This window comes from Rhea americana, unplaced genomic scaffold, assembly GCF_003343005.1.
Source record: "Rhea americana isolate MKP2758 unplaced genomic scaffold, rheAme1 scaffold_429, whole genome shotgun sequence".
Classification (NCBI taxonomy): Eukaryota; Metazoa; Chordata; class Aves; order Rheiformes; family Rheidae; genus Rhea; species Rhea americana.
In genome coordinates this window covers 1-17,293 of record NW_028186567.1, presented here as the reverse complement: position 1 = coordinate 17,293, position 17,293 = coordinate 1, and the positions used below count along the sequence as shown (strand labels likewise).

The window sequence follows — 17,293 nt, the reverse complement described above, 5'->3', positions numbered from 1 at the left end:
GTCCCCGSGAGGAAGCAGGCGAGCCCGGCCCATCAGACACCCCCACGCGTCACCACTGGGAAAGCATGCAGCCAGACACCACTGTGGAGGGCTCGGTTTTATTTCAAAAGACAGTAAGACAATTGTTTTTTTTTTCCCAAATTCAGTATCAAAACACTTGATATAGTTCTTTTCTCCAGATTGGCCCCTAACACTGCTACAACCAAGCAGCATGCTTGAATCACAAGCTACACAGCGAGCTTGGCACATCTCCACACTCACACCTCACGACAACTACACACGAATGCACTGCAGGATGGCTTGTACCTCATTAAGACATTAAGAGCATTCCTGGCTGGGAGGGAAGGCCTGGCCTCCCCCCAGGGCAGGCAAAACTGCTCAGAGAAAACAAGACTTTTGTACTTAAGCTGTTAAATTGAACCCAGTGATGAGTGATAAAGCTTGGTACATCAGCACTTAGTGAAGGCAAATTCAACCCCTGTGTAGCAACAGGTTAGAGGGGCYGCGGCTTCTCTAAGCCTGCGGGGAAAGGAAGTGGCCGATGCCGCAGGGAGGGGAAGGGAAACACCCCTGTGAAGATTCAAATATTCAGATAACACACTTGGCTTAAAAAAAAAAAAAAGTCTCCTCCTGCTCAAATTGCTTTTCCACAACAGTGTTACCTTTAAAGCTGAGAAACTGAACTGTGCTTTTGGCAAACAGCTCCTGGAGAGGAGTTCCAGCTCTAACAGGCCACAGGGAATGAGGCAGGAAGGTTTCCCTTCCTAGCCAGGCTACTTCAACTCAGCAGCCCACAGCTAGGAACCATCACACCCTCCTCATTCCCCTGCTAAAGCAGGGCAGCCCTACGCTGATTAACAAAAAGTTAATACCAAATTTTAAAGCAGAGAGCTTTGAAGTGTAGCTCATGAGCCTCAGTTATTTGGAATGTTTACAATGGTTGCTACAAAAAAAGGTAGTTACAAAATGTATACATCTCAAACATGCTCCCCAAACATTATTGCATTGTTTATTTCCCTTAAAAATGCTGTTTCAAGCTCTGCCCAACCTGATGACCTTTAACCCTGAGGTGAAGTGGAAGATTAATGTTTGGTCAAGTTGGCAACAGAAGGTAAACTGTGGTCCCCAAGGGTTAGAAGTCAGCAGTGGCTGGGCTGGCCCCCACTAGCATCATGTGGCAGAGGCAGTGGCAGGGATCCATTACATTTCATTCAGGTCTAGCAGGGTCTGGTCCAGCATTCTTTGCGTGCAGAGATGCTCCTCTTTGGTGGATTTCAGTTTATCTGGTGGAAAGCAAGAGTTATACAGTTACAAGCCAACTTAAGACAACTAAGAAACCTTTGCCAAAGAAAGCTTGCACTAGCCCAATTCCCAGCACACTGCCATAGCTAGGTTCTCAGTTTCTAGGTGCCTGGCTATTTGCAGCTACAAGCTCTGGAGTTACCTGGCTCATCTGTAGCCCTCGTCTCTTGCRTTGCTGGTGTTCTCAAGTGGCAAGGTCATGATGTACCTTTAGCTAGTGCTCTAGGCAGTAGTTTGCATGCAGGTGCATCAGACTGCAGCTAGTTTTCCCCAGGGCTTCCACACTTCCAGACAGCAGACCCCAGTGGCCCCGCAAGCCACCCAAGAGCAACTCAGATAAAATACACATAGAAGTCACCCCCCAGGATTACAACTGATTGTGCCCCCATTTCCCCTAGCACAGGATAGAGATGCCAAGCTGGTCACCAAGACCATATACCTAGCAGCAGGTAGCAGACAACCATGCCTCAATGACAGTAGGGAAGAGGCATTTTTCAGTGAATGGCAAGCAGTGAGCAAGTAGGAGCAAGGGTGCTGCAACTCTGCCCAAGACTMAAGGGAGCTTGCACAGTCAGTTCTCACATGTTCCTTAAGCCAGGAGGAGACCTCAGACCAGCAACTAGCACTCTAGGTAGGCTTTACTCCAAGGGACAGCCCACCCTTATCTCTGAAGAAATCCACACGCTGGGACACAGGATAGACAGGCTGTGAAAAGATGTTCTTTAGGTACAGGCAGTTTCTCCAAGATAACTCCCCAGCACCCCCCCTCCTGAGGTCAATGCTGAGGGTCTGACCAGCAGCTGTTTCACAGTTCAGAGAGGATGCACTAAGCAAAGAGTGAAAAGCAGCCTTCCTAGGGCACTAGCAACAGCAGCATTTAAAGACTCCCTGGAGGCACTCAAGAGCTTTATGCCATGTATTTTGTGACTGGCTTTCAAGATGTCCTTTGGTTTCCCATCCCATCGTGGGACTTCACACCTGCAGTGGGGTCAGGCCCCAGGAACAACCTCTTCTCTCAAACTTTCTAGATTAGAGCTCAACTGTATGAAAGTATTACAGATTTGCAGTATCTTACAGACCACAAGGTCAGTGATTTATTGTTAGAAGCCATCATTCCATGCAGCAGGAAATCCTACAGTCATTCAGCTAACAGTAAAGTCATAGCACTTGACAGGTATCTAACAGACATAGGCCTAACTCCACCCCACCATTCCGTTGGTGGGCACCATTCTGGTTCCACAAAGGAGCCAGACAGGCCCCACTGTACTAGCAAACAAGACTGTTCAAAGAACAGCCATGTCCTAGGGTTACTTCACCAAGAATAGAGGTTACCTTTTTATAGAAAGCTTTTAAATAAAGTACATTAGAGGATCAACTTGAACTGCCCCATTAAATAGCAGTAACTGCATAAAATTTGCAAGTCTGCCAGTCTTAAGAGTGATCAGATTTCACTGTGGTCCACAGCATTGGTGGTCGCAATAAGCTTGTTTAATGGCATTAGTGGGCCCCCTTCTCAGTCACACAGATCATGCAGCGTTAACTTCAGCTCGTTAGAGAGCAGGCGATTTTTCTCAAGCTGGCTGTACAGGCGCTCTGCAGCAGCAACAGGAGGATTAGGGGAAACAAGAGGAAAAGAGAAAGAGAGAAAGGGAAAGTTAGTAGAGTATCAAGATGAGCACATAAATATTTTGTCTCGGTAACACATGCCTTTAAGGATCAAGTCTAGGCTATTACATAGATGAAGACAGGGAGAACAAAGGTTTGTCTTATTCTAACTTGCTTTTCTGCTCAGGAAGATCACAGTGGGAGCCAAGTGCAGGCAGAAATGCAAGTGCTGCCAAGGGCTTATGAAGGCAGAGGAAGGAAGAGGAGAACACCAGAAAAGGAACCTGCAGGCTGGGCTGCACTGTATCCAGGTAAGGAGAGAGTAAAGATGTGCTTTAAGCCTGTGCAGCATTTTGCAGAAGGAGGTAGTCCACATACAGCTGAACCAAGACTACCTTCCAGGATGAACAATACCACAGAAAAGCGGAACTGAGGGAGTTACAGCAATAACAGGGACCCAGAGGGCTCTAAGGACAGCATAACTGAGAATGACAGCTTCTCATGCCTGACTTGGAGGATACACCTGCAAGACATGACTTTGTACCACACTAACAACTCACCATTTCATTAGAACAACTGAAGGCAGCATATACTTTTGATACCGGACAGAGGAAGTTGTAGTAGCCATAAAATAGGAACCTGAGCTCCAGAACTACCAGATGGGCAGGGCACAGGCTGACACTGCATCCAACATCCTTCACCTCACAYCTGGTACCTTCCCTCTCAGGGCTCTAGCAGCCACACTCTTCCCCAGTGCTGGTACTTGAGCACATGTTTTATCAGCAACCCCAAGAGGGAACCAATCTGATCTTCTCCCAGGACAGGTCACCTCTCAGGGCTGGACAGCCATACTCCTGCCATGTGACTTGTCAGCCAGAGCCAGCCAGAACACTGTATAGAACCAATTTAGTATCCATTTTCCCCTCCTGGTGGGATAATGGTGTCCTCATGGCCAGACAACTTCAATTCCTATATTTGGGAAAATTCTAWGTGGTGAAAAATCCTAGTAGTTCTGACAGGCTGTAGTAATACCCACAGCATGTTGCTACTGCTTGATCAGTCAGCATAAAGCAGAGCAACTCACACTGACCTTAAGGCTTCTTCTCAAATCCTTCTTATACTATGAGCACCCTAAGCTTCTAGGGCAGCCTTTGAGGGAGATTTACACTACTCCTTGTTGCTTGCAACCTAGGCATGTTTTACTCTTGAGCAAGTTCTGGCTAGATGACATTCAGGACACAGAGTCAAGCTGCTCACATGATATAGGCCACAGTACACACCCTTCCAGAGGGGCTTAGCCCAGTCCCTCTAGCCTGACAGCCACACAAAGGAGAAAGCACACCTTCACCTAGCTACCCTCGGCACGTGCTCCAGCTATATGCCTCAGCATGTAGGACAGAGCACATTAATGCTGACTGTCCCTTCTTTAAGGCCACTGAGGGACTAAACAGCAGCAAGAGAAGCTGAGTTGCTGCCCACTACAATGTAACTGGGAAGCAGAAGGAAGTTGTGGTTTGGGAGACTAACATTCCATCCTGCCCTATACCTGTGCCTGCCTTGCATGTAGGCTACTATTGCTAGGGACTCTCTTGCCTCAGTGCTGTCTCTAAGCAGGCAGGCTGGGCACTCTGATGTCAGTCTACAGCCCTAGGTGACCAGGGCTAGTCCTGGATCTCTAGGATAGCACAGGATGGGAATGAACTATGATTAGTAGAAGCATGAGTGACTAGGTTGGTGCAACAGCTGATAGCCTCCAACTAAGTGCCACATATTACTGCTTGTGGACATAGGGACCTGATTCACCTGCATGAGAGTAGAYTGACTTAAGTAATTAGCATAACCCTTCCTAGACCTCAGGAATAGCCTCTCAGTATTGAGCATCTGCTCAGATCTGCTGGGACTGAGCTTCTCCCTTCCCCACCCAACCTGCAGGGCAACCTCAGAGGTCATGTTTGCATCTCCGCAAGCTCCAAGACCTCCTGGTCAGTTTATCTGCATTTGCAGCACTCCTGAGCCAACAGCCCAGCTCCTGGTAACCAGCCTATACAAGCCTAGCAATCCAGTCAGACCAGAAGCCTTTCAAAACCTCCTAGGGCACAAGTTGCATCACCCACACATCCATCTACCATCTAGTATGGAATTCTATCAAAACTAGCATCGAGAGGGCTTGCCAAAGCCCAGCCTTTGATAACATCATTCTCAACACTGCTGTGCAACAGCATAGCCACCTGCTCCATGCTCCCTGCAATTCAGTAATAAACCCTTGATTAATAAGACCTCCCAATGAGGAGTGAGGCTATTTCACAAGGGCAGGGAGTGTGGTGCACATCCCTCCCAGGAAGGGCTGGCAACTGAATGCTAAGCTGGAAGCCTCCATTCCTCTCAGTATTTGTGACAGAAATGCTGCCCCCCCTCACATAGGATCTAGACCCCCTAGTTAAACTGCAGGTTTAGTTACTGAAGAGTTGCAGATTCTTGCTCTTGGTTACATGGCACAGAGCTATTTCTTATACCCCAGGAAAGCCAGACCACCATCTGCCAGAGCTTTCTAAACTGTTACCCCTTGAAACCCCTTGCAGGAGTGCTCCATCCTTTCCTGCTCAGATCTGCAATAGTGTCCAGCAGAGAGGGGACAGCCCTGATACAGAAGGCAGAGTGAGAACAGGCTGAGGCAGTTGTGTGTTTGGACTATGCATACTGCTAGTGCCATTTGTGTGGGAGAACTGAATGCAAACAAACCTGAGGTTCAGGAAACCACAGGGGCTGTCCCATTTCACCAAAACTTGGCTCATGAAGGGCTCTTCGGGCCCTGTGGCAGACAAACCGATTCAGGAAGGAAGAAATATTTGACAAGCCACCATGAGGCAGCACAGTTATGTTAGGCTGATCAGTGCTTATGGTACCAAAGCAACTAGTAATGGTCTCAAATCAGCAGTGAAGTGTGCTTGCAGCCTGCTACCAGCTGCAGTGCTCAGTGTAGTGCTCCATGCCATGCTCCTCAGAAGGACCCTGCCAGCCTCAGCCCCTGCATAGGGAGCTGGAGGATTCTTCCCAGCTTGCATTCCCTGGCACCGATGCCCTCAGTCCTGCTGTGGTGTAATTCTCATTCCAGAAGCAAGGGCCTCAGACAGGCTCAGGTTACTGCAGCACCTCACACTCAGSCAATCCTAACTAGAATTCAGCAAGAATTTGCTTGATATTTATTAGCTTTCACATCCTGCCAGTCACCTAGTGGCTATCATGTGTGTTAACTTCCCACTGCAAGCTAGCATTTGGCAACTGATATCAGTGAATGCTACAGAGCAATCAAGTGTGAGGAGTATCTTTAGCCAGACTGAAGCAGACACAGCTTGAAGACTTTCTGCTACAAATCGAGGCATCCTATTTGATCCTACAGAGCATGCTGTGCATTGAGGCACTGTTTGCAGAGCTGCAATTCACACGTGAGCCAATAAGACATCCAAAGGGTAAAATCCAGTGCATTAATGAAGTCTATGTATTCCACCATCATCAATAAAGATTACACTGATTTGAAGGCAACATTAAACAGTTACTCTAAAGCAGCAAAAGGTCACTAGAAATCCATTTCTCAACAGCACCAGCCGTTCCATTCAATTTATACAAGAGTTGTTTTTCCTTAAAAAAAAGTGACATCATGCTCAAGCAAGAGGCAAGAGAAATACAAAAGGAGCTTTATGGTTCTACACAAGATATGCAGATGAGAACACAACATACTCCCAGCTACACCCAGACATTGAAAGGGCAGCTCCTTAGAGCACAGCAGTGTCTGGCACATCAGGTCAAACAGAGAGAGCTTTGTTTAGAAACGAGTGCAGTATGACTAGGGGCTGCTACTGCTGTCAAGTTTCAGCATCCTTATAGCATTCGTTCCCAGGGATGCCCTGCACACAGTAACTGGAAAAAGGTACTGAAATTCAGAGTGAGATGACGAGAGCATGAATGCAGGGTGCAGACGCAGAACAAGCCATCAAGCAGAGAGGCAAATCCAAAGTGGAGCTTGGAATCACAAGACTTATCTGTGTGAAACAGAAGGAGACACTAATTTTAAGAGAGGCTTAAATGTTTGTGCACAGCAAACTGTTCAGGGAGCTTTCAGACGCTAGCATTAAGGCTCTTCCTCTACGACAYAAGTACCTGGCCTTTCCTTGGTTAGTGGCAAGGACTGTGCAGAGCAGCTGTTAGCAGAATCCACAGCAAATCTGAACAAAAAGCTAAGTAGCAAAGTTGCAGAAACACACGAGTTCAGCTACTTCCACAGATCAGTTCATGATCCACTCCATCTCAAGGCTGTTATGGTAATTCCTGAGGAATCCACTTGAGCACTATCCACAGCCTCTTCCAAGAGGAATCCTGAGACCATGGCCCATTGCTCTAGCAGGCAACTAAGCAGCATTACCTTAGGAAGCCTTTTCCAGTGGGATTGGGAATTGCATTCCTTAACGCAGATCAGTGAGTTCAAGTCAGAACCCTTTAAGGCCAGCACAGCACTCAGAATTACACATGCAGATCACAAGGACCTAGAGTTAGAATACAGCATGCTGCAAGGAAGTCTTCACAATCCTAGAAGCAGAGATCTGTAGAAGTAACCTAGACAGTGCCATTGATTCACTGGCTATGGAAATCACAGCAAACCAAGCAAGCTCTGGCGGTCTAGCCTGCTGAAGCAAGAGGCAAACACCAGCCAGCTCATATTTACATGGAAGTCATGTCATTCAGGGCGTGGTCCAGTTCCTCACTAATTGCTTTGTACTTCAGTTTCTGGGCATAGAGCTCATCTAGAAGAGGTTTAGGAGGAGAACAAAAGGGAAACAATGAGGGAAGGCAGAGTTCTTCCAACACCCTGGGGCAGGAAAAGCAGTATGGGATTCATGAACAGAAGAAAATGAAGTCAGATGTGGAGACATTACAACTCTATTAGTTCCTGAGCAATGAATGAGAGGGTTCTGACAGCTTGAGGACAGGCTTACCAGCAAGTGCCTTCCAGATTACAAGCCAGCTCTAAGGTGAGCAAAGCCAAGAACTGAAACCACATTAGCTTGTGAGAACAAGCTGCTCTGCTAGGTCAGCAGGAACCACTGACAGATGGAGTACCAGGGAAGGGCAACTCCACTTCTTAGGGAGATGATCTGATTGCTAAACCAAAGGAAGACAGATCAATTAAGTGCTTTGTTCTCACCTTCAGTTTCAATACAAAAACCTGTTTGGGAGAAGTCAGTTAAGTAATAGTCCTGGGCATCAGAGGGAATTCCCATTATGCACATAACACAGGTAGGCAGGATAAGCTGAACAGACAAGCCACACCTGTGTTCTCCATCAGATAGTGGAGCCAACTAGCAGGTCCCCTGCTTTCAGCAGAGGGAGCAGTCTTGAAACTTGTACTGGTGTACTCCTTTAGGATTGTGTAGAGCTGGCAGAGACTTCTCCCAACACTGACTGCCTAGGCTACAGCACAGCTGTTAATGTTAACTGTTTTGCAGAGCCCAGAGAACTTTGTCAATTGTCATAAACTAGGCCACTTCATCAACAGRACTGTAGACTGGAGCCAACTTTCCCAATCTGTGTGTTTCAAGGGTAGCATGCATGGACTTAAGAGTTTTTGCAGTTCCCAATAAAGGCTTGTCCTGGATCACAAATTGGCTCAGACTGCTGCTTGGCTGCAATTCTGGAACAGCTCAGCTGACACCATTGCTATTTCTAGATAAAACTCCTGAGCAACTCCAGATGAAACAATGCAGCTTGGAATCTCCAAGACCTAGCACTAAAAGACTACCAAGGCACATGCTGTGGTCAAGGCAGGGCGTCACTAAGGTTTTTGGCTCGCCAGCACCAGCACTTCATCTGCAGCTGTCTACCAAAGAATCAGCTACAGCCTCAGATCTAAAACAGGTAGCTGGAACCTTCTCTTCCCATCCTTTGGGGACAGGTAAGATTCTGTGAAGTCAGGCATCAGGAGTGTTTAAGTATTGCAAAACCAGGAACAGGAGGAGGAAAGAAACCCATCACTGGCAAAAAGCAGACATCACACCGCATGGATGGGGCTTCAGGTAATTTAATCTCCAATCAGGACTGATGCTGGGCAGTCTGAATCTTTGTGGGGGCTGGCTCATAACTCACTAACTACTGTCTGCAACTGACTTGCAGTAAAGCTGTCTGCAGCAGCCAGCCACATGCATGCAGTTCTGCAGAGAAGTATGTTATTGAGGCCAGTTCCTGTTGAGTTCAGGTGGCTTCTCCTACCCCACTTTTTAACTTTGGCTAAACTGGAGTATAGTAATCCAGTCACACTCCTGAGGACATCACAGTCAAGATTTACCATCCATGCTGTCTGTTACGATGAGTCAGATATGGCAACCTGTTTAGATCAAGAACTTTGTTTCCTGGCTGTGCCGTGGCAGGCCTCATTTTAAGAGCAGATACATTGGGCACAGTTATTGAGCCTAGAGGCTCCAACCTCACCTTGAAGGCTGATTTTKACTGTGCTTCAAGTGCAGAGCAATATCTCCATTCCCCAGCTATCTGGTAAAGAGCCTTCCTCAGCTCCCCACTCCTCACCACGTTTTTGCTTCCCCATCCCCAGAATGTACCTTCCAAATCATCAATGGTCTTCTCCAGCTTGGCTACAGATCGTTCAGCAAATTCAGCACGAGTCTCCGCCTGCCAGACAGGAGTGAGTGAGTCAGTGCAACAGCTTTCAAATGCAGCAAAGGATCAGCCTGAGGATGTGGCATCTCTCATTCTCCATGTTTCTCCCCAGGCAAACAGAGGACTGAATCTCCATGGGACCAGCCCATGTGACTGGGCTATCCTGACATGGTCACTCACCTCTTTGAGTTTATCAGTCAGGATCTTGATCTCTTCTTCATATTTATCCTCTTTTTGGGAGTACTGTGGAAAAGGAGGGAGAGTCAGCAGCSCTCAGCAACCCCAGATATCTCCCAYTCCAGAGATCTTAGAGCTATAAGGGGAGACAAACTCCTTGCTGCATAATACATGCCCACAGGAACTGCCAACTGAGGTTATTCACACCCCATCCTAGTYCAACAGGACTGTGTCAAGCAGCAAGTCCCAAACCATACACACAGTATACAAAGCTGGGCACAGATAAGTCACATCCAAGCAGCATAAATATCTTGGGCTGCTCGCATCTGCCTCAAGGCAGGGAAGAGCAGTCAGACTTCCTGCACTCCCAGCTTCTGGAAGTCAACAGTAGCTCTGCACTCAAATCCGTTAATTCTCCAGGGAGAACAAGCACTACTCTCTGCACTTGCTTAAGGCTGCGGTTTCATCATTTCCATCCCAGTGGGTGCTCTGCAGTCACATACTTCTAGCAAAAGAAAGGTTTCTGGCCCTTCAAAAAGCAGCCCTACCTTCTCAGCCTGAGCCTCAAGAGACTTGAGATTGTTGGTGACATTCTTCAGCTCCTCCTCCAGCTCGGAACATTTACTGTGGATTTTTGTAAAGAAAGGAGGAAAAGAAGAAAAGAAGTGGGAAGGGAAGACAGGAGAGATGAGAAGTGAATCCATGTGCAGGGAAGACCAGAGTTTTTTTTAGGGAGGCAAAATGATCAGACTGGATGAGACCTTGCTTCAAGGCACTTCTGCAGGAAGCAAGTTCCCTTCCAGCCTCCAAGTCTGCATTTTAAATAGCCTACTGCCATGGGCACAGGGCACTGAATTGAGCAGCTGAGATGTGGACACAGATTTGTGCCAGACCTAGAGTCTTCAATTAGAAGTTGCATGTTTAGTTTGCTGTAAGGGGAAGTTGTTCTGATGGATAGCTGGACAGCTGCCATCCATTCAGACAAATATTTATGATCAGAGAGGACAGAGCATTTCAAGAGAGAGAAAGATGCAGTTCAGCTGAAGGAAAGAGTGTAACAGGATGACCACAAGAGCTTTGGTTTAATGGTTTGAGAAGGGAAAGGTTAGTACCTTTTCTTCGGCAACAGACAGACACTTCAAGTTCTGGTCCATCACTCTGATCTGCTCCTGCAGCTCCCGGCAACGACTGTTAGTGACGGTCACATGATGGCACAAGCCGGGTGGGGGCAAGGGTCAAAAAGGACCACAAACAACACAATAAAGCAGAGCAAAAAAGGGGGGAAGGGGAAAAAACAAAAGTCACAGTCATGACATGCATGTCTGGGCAGGAGGCACAGCGCTACTGCTGCATACACACTTTGTTAGACAAGGCCCAGAAGACTGAGGAAGGGCCCTGACCAACTCCTTAAGGGTCATTTAAAATATCCAGACAAATGAAAGGAGTCCAGACAATGCAATTTATTCCTCTGCCCTGAGCAGAGGAAGTTTAGCTTGCTGCTCAGCAATGCAGTGCAAAAGTCTGTTGGTTACTGCAGACTTTTCAAGAGGCCAGAGACCAGCCTCAGCCACAGATCTGCCTTTGGACATTCCACATGCCACTTCAGCTGCCTGGCTCAGTAGGCCTTTGTAGTTTTAGGACAAGCATTGTGCACGCAGGTGCCCCACAGCAACGTGTAAGGAGCTAGTGACCATACAAAGCAGTGCTAGTGAATATTGAGTGGAGAAGAATCCTTTGGCCCTTACTGCCTAGGAAGTCACTCCATGCAAAGAGGCAGAACATCTCCGCTACAAGGCAAATCACACAGACTTTTATGCACACAAACTCAACAGTCTCAGTGGACTTAATCCAGTTCATGGCAGATTGTTTCCAAATCTTTCATCTAAAGATCTAAACCCACCTCATACCATAGGCCTTGTGTAACAAGGTTAGAAATGCTCTGTTAGTGTTAGTTTCCATGCAAAGATAGATGTGCAAGTTGTGTGTGAACAGATACACTCACGACTCCGCAAGCTCGGCTCTCTCTTCAGTACGCTCCAAATCTCCTTCTATGATCACCAGTTTCCGAGCAACCTGGAAGGCAGAGTCAGAGTTAACAGGAAGGAAGGTATTTTGTAGTCACAGGCAGAGTCTCTTGGCAAGGGGTAATACTGGTGTAGCTCTGCTGAAAGCCAATTCCCCTCTCCCGTTTGCAGAGGAAAGCACTGTCTACAGGAAGAGGAGCCGCCTCTCCTGGCCAAGGCCAGCTGGATTAGAGCATCCAAGAGCCTCACCTCCTCATACTTCCTGTCTGCCTCCTCAGCAATGTGCTTGGCTTCCTTGAGCTGGATCTCCTGCAGTTCCATCTTCTCCTCATCCTTCAGAGCTCTGTTTTCAATGACTTTCATGCCTCTGCCCAAGAGAAATTACAGTGAGGGGAGGTGTATAAACCAATCCTGTACAAGCCAGCAGGAGTATAATGCATTTCAGAGCATTAAGAGTGCTCCCACTGGAACAACATTGCTTCCCCACAAGCTGTAAGATCTCTCAGTGCAGAGGATACAGCAAGACAGATATTGTTGGACTGATACAAACAGAGCAACCTCAATTGCTCAGAATTAACTCTTTCCTGGAGCATTATTCCAGCAGCTCAGTGGACTCCTTGACCAAGGGAAACACGGTGCTGCTGAAAATGACAAGTCAGACTCTCAGAGGAATAAACAGTTGAACTGAGCACTTTTCAAGCTGAAATACAGAGAGCCAAGTTTGTCATTATTGCAGGACATAGCTGGGTCGGGCTACTCACTACAGCATATGCACTGATGAAGAACATCAGCCAACTGGAAATGCTTTGATGGGACCACTCCCCTCTGAATCACACTCCCAGGTTAGCAAGAGACATCATCCAGAATGGAGGCTTCTGGCAGAAGCAGCAGGAAGAAAAGCTTGTTCCACTCCCAGCGGTTATCTTTACCCAATAAATGGCTTCCCAAAACTCACTGATTTCTCTTCTGTCAGAGGTGGGGATGCAGGGCAACCCGTGGTACTTGCTTGCTACTTAGCCTCAGGTTCCAAGAACACTCAAGGCCACAGCGTTGTTTTAGAGGCTCTGCATAAGCAGCTGCTGACTTCCACATCCAGCCCTGATGTGGCATTAACTTCCCACCCTCCAGGAAGCCCAGAAGGTTGATGGCTTGGGACCCTCAGGAACACATTTGAATGTGAGCAAATCCAGCTCACCTTTCACTTTCATCTGCAGCCTTCTCTGCCTCTTCCAGCTTTTGCAGAGCTGTGGCAAGACGCTCCTGGGCTCGATCCAACTCCTCCTCTACCAGCTGGATACGGCGATTCAAAGATGCCACTTCTGCCTCAGCCTAGAGGGAGCAGATCAGAGTGACTTAGTCAGTAGCAGGTTTAACAGCTATTGCAGAGCAGCTGAAGTCTGCCTTTAAGTCAGCGACAGCACACTAGAAGCCAAATCGAAGACAAGGTGCTTTATCTACTTTCTTACACTGAGACAGCACTCCCCATATGCTTGAGTGTTAAGCCTTGCAAGATTTAACATACAGCTTAGCAAGTACGGCAGTCATTCCGCAGGTTTCTCACATGTCAGCTTGAGCTGACTTGACAGTTTAGCATAAGTCATCTGCTTAGTGTTTATGGCTTGATGCTTCTTCCTCCACAGCTGCTGTAACCCCACCAGGCCATCAATCACAGTCCTATTTATCCACCACACCAGAGCTCCACAGCAGCCTACTACTTAGCATAAAGTCAGTTTGCCCATGTGATCTGGACATGAGTGTTGCTTGAAACAAGTTCTTAGTAGCAAAGTGAGAAAGATTAATAGCTTCAGGTTCAGAGGTCTGCCAAGCTGCGTCACAGTGCTGGCAGATCGGGCTTTCTACAGAGCTGCCACAGACCCAGGGCAGCAACATGGTTCAGCCAATAGCTTTAGTGTCTGCAGTTCCAGTGACTCAAGCCATGAACAGCTAAAGATGCTCTAGGTTTCCTTTCTACTAGAAATTTACTCTCTGGGTTATTAGTGAAAGTCTGATCCAATCTTGAGAAAAGCTAGGGAGGCTGTTCCCCAGCCAGCTCATTTCAGCCTCACTACTCAGGAGTAAGTGAAACTGCCGAGAGCCTGTGAGGTCTGCATTTGCTGAAAGGCAGTACCCAGAAGCATCACCACAGGAACGATCAAGGCTTTAGTGAAATCAGCAGAGATCAGAAGCTATCACACACACCCAATTAGCCAGTGTCATACATCCTTGACCAGAACTGGATGGAAGCCTGAAAGCTTTCGAGACACTRAAGTCCCATCAGAGACATCCTGAAGGAACATGGCATCCTGTTCTTCAGCAGCGTTTGTATGCCATTACAGAGATCTCATGGGGCTACAGCCATTTCAGGACAGCATTTTGATCTGCTACAGAGACASTAGTGCACATGCCAAGCATACATGAAATAGCCCAGCTACTCATAACAAAGCAGCCTACAAGGACATGCTGCTTTAAGCAAGACGGCTGATGCCCAACAAAGGAGGAGCAGAGCTATGAAAGAGGCTAGTGTTAGAATAGGGTTTAACGCAAATCAAGTTTGGCTCTAGGGGCAGCTGTCCAGGCTTCCCTCCCAGGCCAGCTCATGAACATCACTTTGTGGTGCACTGGCTGGCAGCAAGGTGACTAGCAGCTCCCAACAGCAGGTTTCAAAATGAAGGTTGTGAGAATGCAACTTGCTTTAAGAAGAGCTCCCATGCTGGCACACCCTGCTTTTCACCATGGAAACCTGCAGCACTCTGATGCTCAAACAAGCCAGCACTACAGCATGCTGCCACAGACCCAGCCCTGCTAGAGCAGCCAGCACATTCCTCCGGAGGAGGAAGTGGTCTGCTAGAAGAGGAACAAAATGATATGTTAAACAGAACTGGAAAGGAGACTGTTTGACACACATGAATATAGCCTATTAAAGAGGCAAGAAGCTGTGAGCCTCCCCTTCTCCCAAGAGGTAGGGGCACACCAGCACAGCAGGCCTGTTTCCTGACCTCCAGGACCTCATCACTTAACCCTGACTTCCTGTAGTCAGAGCTTGACTCACCCAAGAAAACCCCCTTGCTTTTAAGGAACTGCCTCTCTCCTCCTTAAGGGGGCCTGCAGAAGGGCCCTTATCCTTTATTCCTGCTTTTCTTCACTGGATACATCTGAAGCTAGCAGGCTTCCCTTGAACACTGGAATGACACTTCCAGAGAACCTCACTACTGAGCAGCACATTCACGTTACTCTTTACTTCCCGCAGACTCAGGAAGACAGCCCTGAGTCARAGAGCTACAAAGAGCTCTGCAAGCCATTGGCAGAACTCTCAGTGGCATTCATGGTTTCATATCACTTCCACAGGCCAGGGAGATCTGCTAAAAAGGAAATTTCTCAGAACCCAGCAGCACACAATGGCCAGGCCACACATTCTGGGGTGAGCACAAGATGCCACTACACTGTAAGCACAAATTCTCTCTCCACATAACAAGGCTCCAGCAAGCTGGTGTAGAAGCATGCATGTTCCCATGACAACACTGCTATTGCAAGAGAATTCCTTATGTGGCTGCAAATAAAGAGCAGAACTAACATTTGGGAGTGGCCTCATTTTATTGTACAGTAGAATCTTCTACTATCAGACTTAATAGTAAAGCCAGATCTGTTCCAGAAATCCCACAGAAGCAGTGACGCACTGCTCCTTACGGACATCATCCATGCCACACATTGAGCATTCTGGCTTTAAAAGCCTCAAGCCTCGTGATTTGAGCAGAATTGGTAGTAAAGTCACTACGCAAATGTGCAGAGAGCCTCACTCAGATCTGAGTGATCCGAAGAGCCTTCCATGTCCACACCCCCAAATTTTCCCTGTAAGGAGCACCAGCATCTGCCTGCCTTACTGGCTTGCTGTTCACGAGTTACCTCAGTCTCTTGGTCTGAAGGAACTGCAAGATTAGGGTGCTTGCCAGCTTAGGTTTTGATGTGGTTGCTCTTTCCTTCCCTTCAAGCAATTCCAGCCCAGTCACTATCTGTTCCCCTTCCCCCATACTTTCACAACAAGGACACCAGTATTCAAGGCATTCTGCCCTGAACAGCGGAGATCCCTGCTCATTAGCCAGTATTTTAGCAGGATACAGAGTCTAGGAGTTTTCCACTGAGCTCCTGCACTGGCAGCATCACAAGTGAGATCACTTCCATTTTATCAGCACATGCCAAGGCTACTTACACCTTTGTGCTTGCAACATTGGGCCAGACAAGATGGCTGGGTTCCTCCCCTTCCTCTTAAACAGCTCAGAATGAGCAAACAGCCAGGAAACCTGACCAGAGAGCAAGAACCCTCTTCAGCTCGTCCCCAACACCCTCAAGTCCCTGCAGGAGCCAGTTCAGTTCAAAGCTGGTTTGTGAGACAAGTAACAAAAAAATAATAACAACAACTCCATCAGTTCCCTCCAATTCCTGATGCTTTTCAGCTGGCAGTTCCCCAACATCTGCTGGGTGGGAGGCAGCTGTTTTGCCCAAGGTATGCCAGGGCTCAGAAGCAGACCTGAAACATGTTACTAATCCCTCCCAGAGCCTGTTGCAGGGAGAACAGTAAGTGAAACCCAGAGCTATTCTGCAGCAGCAAACAGACAGTAGCTTTTGTACTCTTGCAAATACCGTGGCCTAGATGTCAGTCCCCCTCGTCCAGCCGTATCAACACCAGGTTTCAGATTCAGGGAACCTCAGCAGGAACAAGCAAGCTGCCTTGCCAGATAAGTCACTGTACAAAAACTCACTTTGCCACTAGCTCGGAGAAGTTGAACCTTTCCTAAACAACAGACACCATTTCAAGTAGCTCATCTTGTAGATGGCTGTGTGCTGAGGTAATGCTTGTATTTACAAAAAGCCACACTAAGCTTACACAGATGTTCCAACAGGCCTAGATTTCAAAGCATTGCTGCCCAGACCTGGCTTTCCTGAATGGTTATGCCACACATCTGACCACTAGCAGCTAGCTACTACTCCTGCCCGAAGCTGCTTCCTTAACTCCTGCGGAGCCCAGCTCATCATTACAAGCCAAACAGATGGCCCAACACAGGGAGCAAGAAGTCAGTGCTCCAGGTGAGACCCCGGAATAGCAGGGTGCATCCCACACAGCAGATACAGGCAAGCACTCAGCAAGATAGGAGGTCTGTACGACCGCCAGAAAACAAGGCRCTGGGCTCCCTCCGCAGACCTTCTCAGACAGCTGGGGACACACAAAGCCCCAGCAGCGAGCGATTCTTGAAGGGGGGAAAACCCCGAGACCTTGTAAGCACCAAACCTGRCAGGCAGATTTCGAGCGGACAGCAAGGCCCGTTTTAAGGCCGGCCGGGRGCCTGGCAGCCCCGCTGCCCCCAGACACGCAGTCCGCACCTCGGGCCGTAGCCTGGAGACCCTCGGCGGGGGGCAAAGCGCCCCCGCCGCGCAGCGGCCCGGGAACGCGAGCGCGGCCCCGAGCCGAGGCCCCGGGCCGCCGGGGGGCCCGCGGGGGCTCCGCACCGCGCGGCAGCCCCGAAGCGGGG

General features: G+C 48.2%; 1 protein-coding gene across 1 annotated transcript; it reads right to left on the bottom strand.

Annotated features, from left to right (window-relative positions):
- Positions 1 to 84: 84 nt before the first annotated feature.
- On the bottom strand, positions 85 to 13,100 carry TPM3 (tropomyosin 3; the record flags this gene model as incomplete). The annotated part of the gene is made up of 7 exons (XM_085315404.1): positions 85 to 1,283; positions 9,513 to 9,582; positions 9,751 to 9,813; positions 10,860 to 10,935; positions 11,750 to 11,820; positions 12,021 to 12,138; positions 12,967 to 13,100. Coding segments are annotated over 7 exons (615 nt in total), but the record flags the coding sequence as incomplete, so codon positions are not given.
- Positions 13,101 to 17,293: the final 4,193 nt, after the last annotated feature.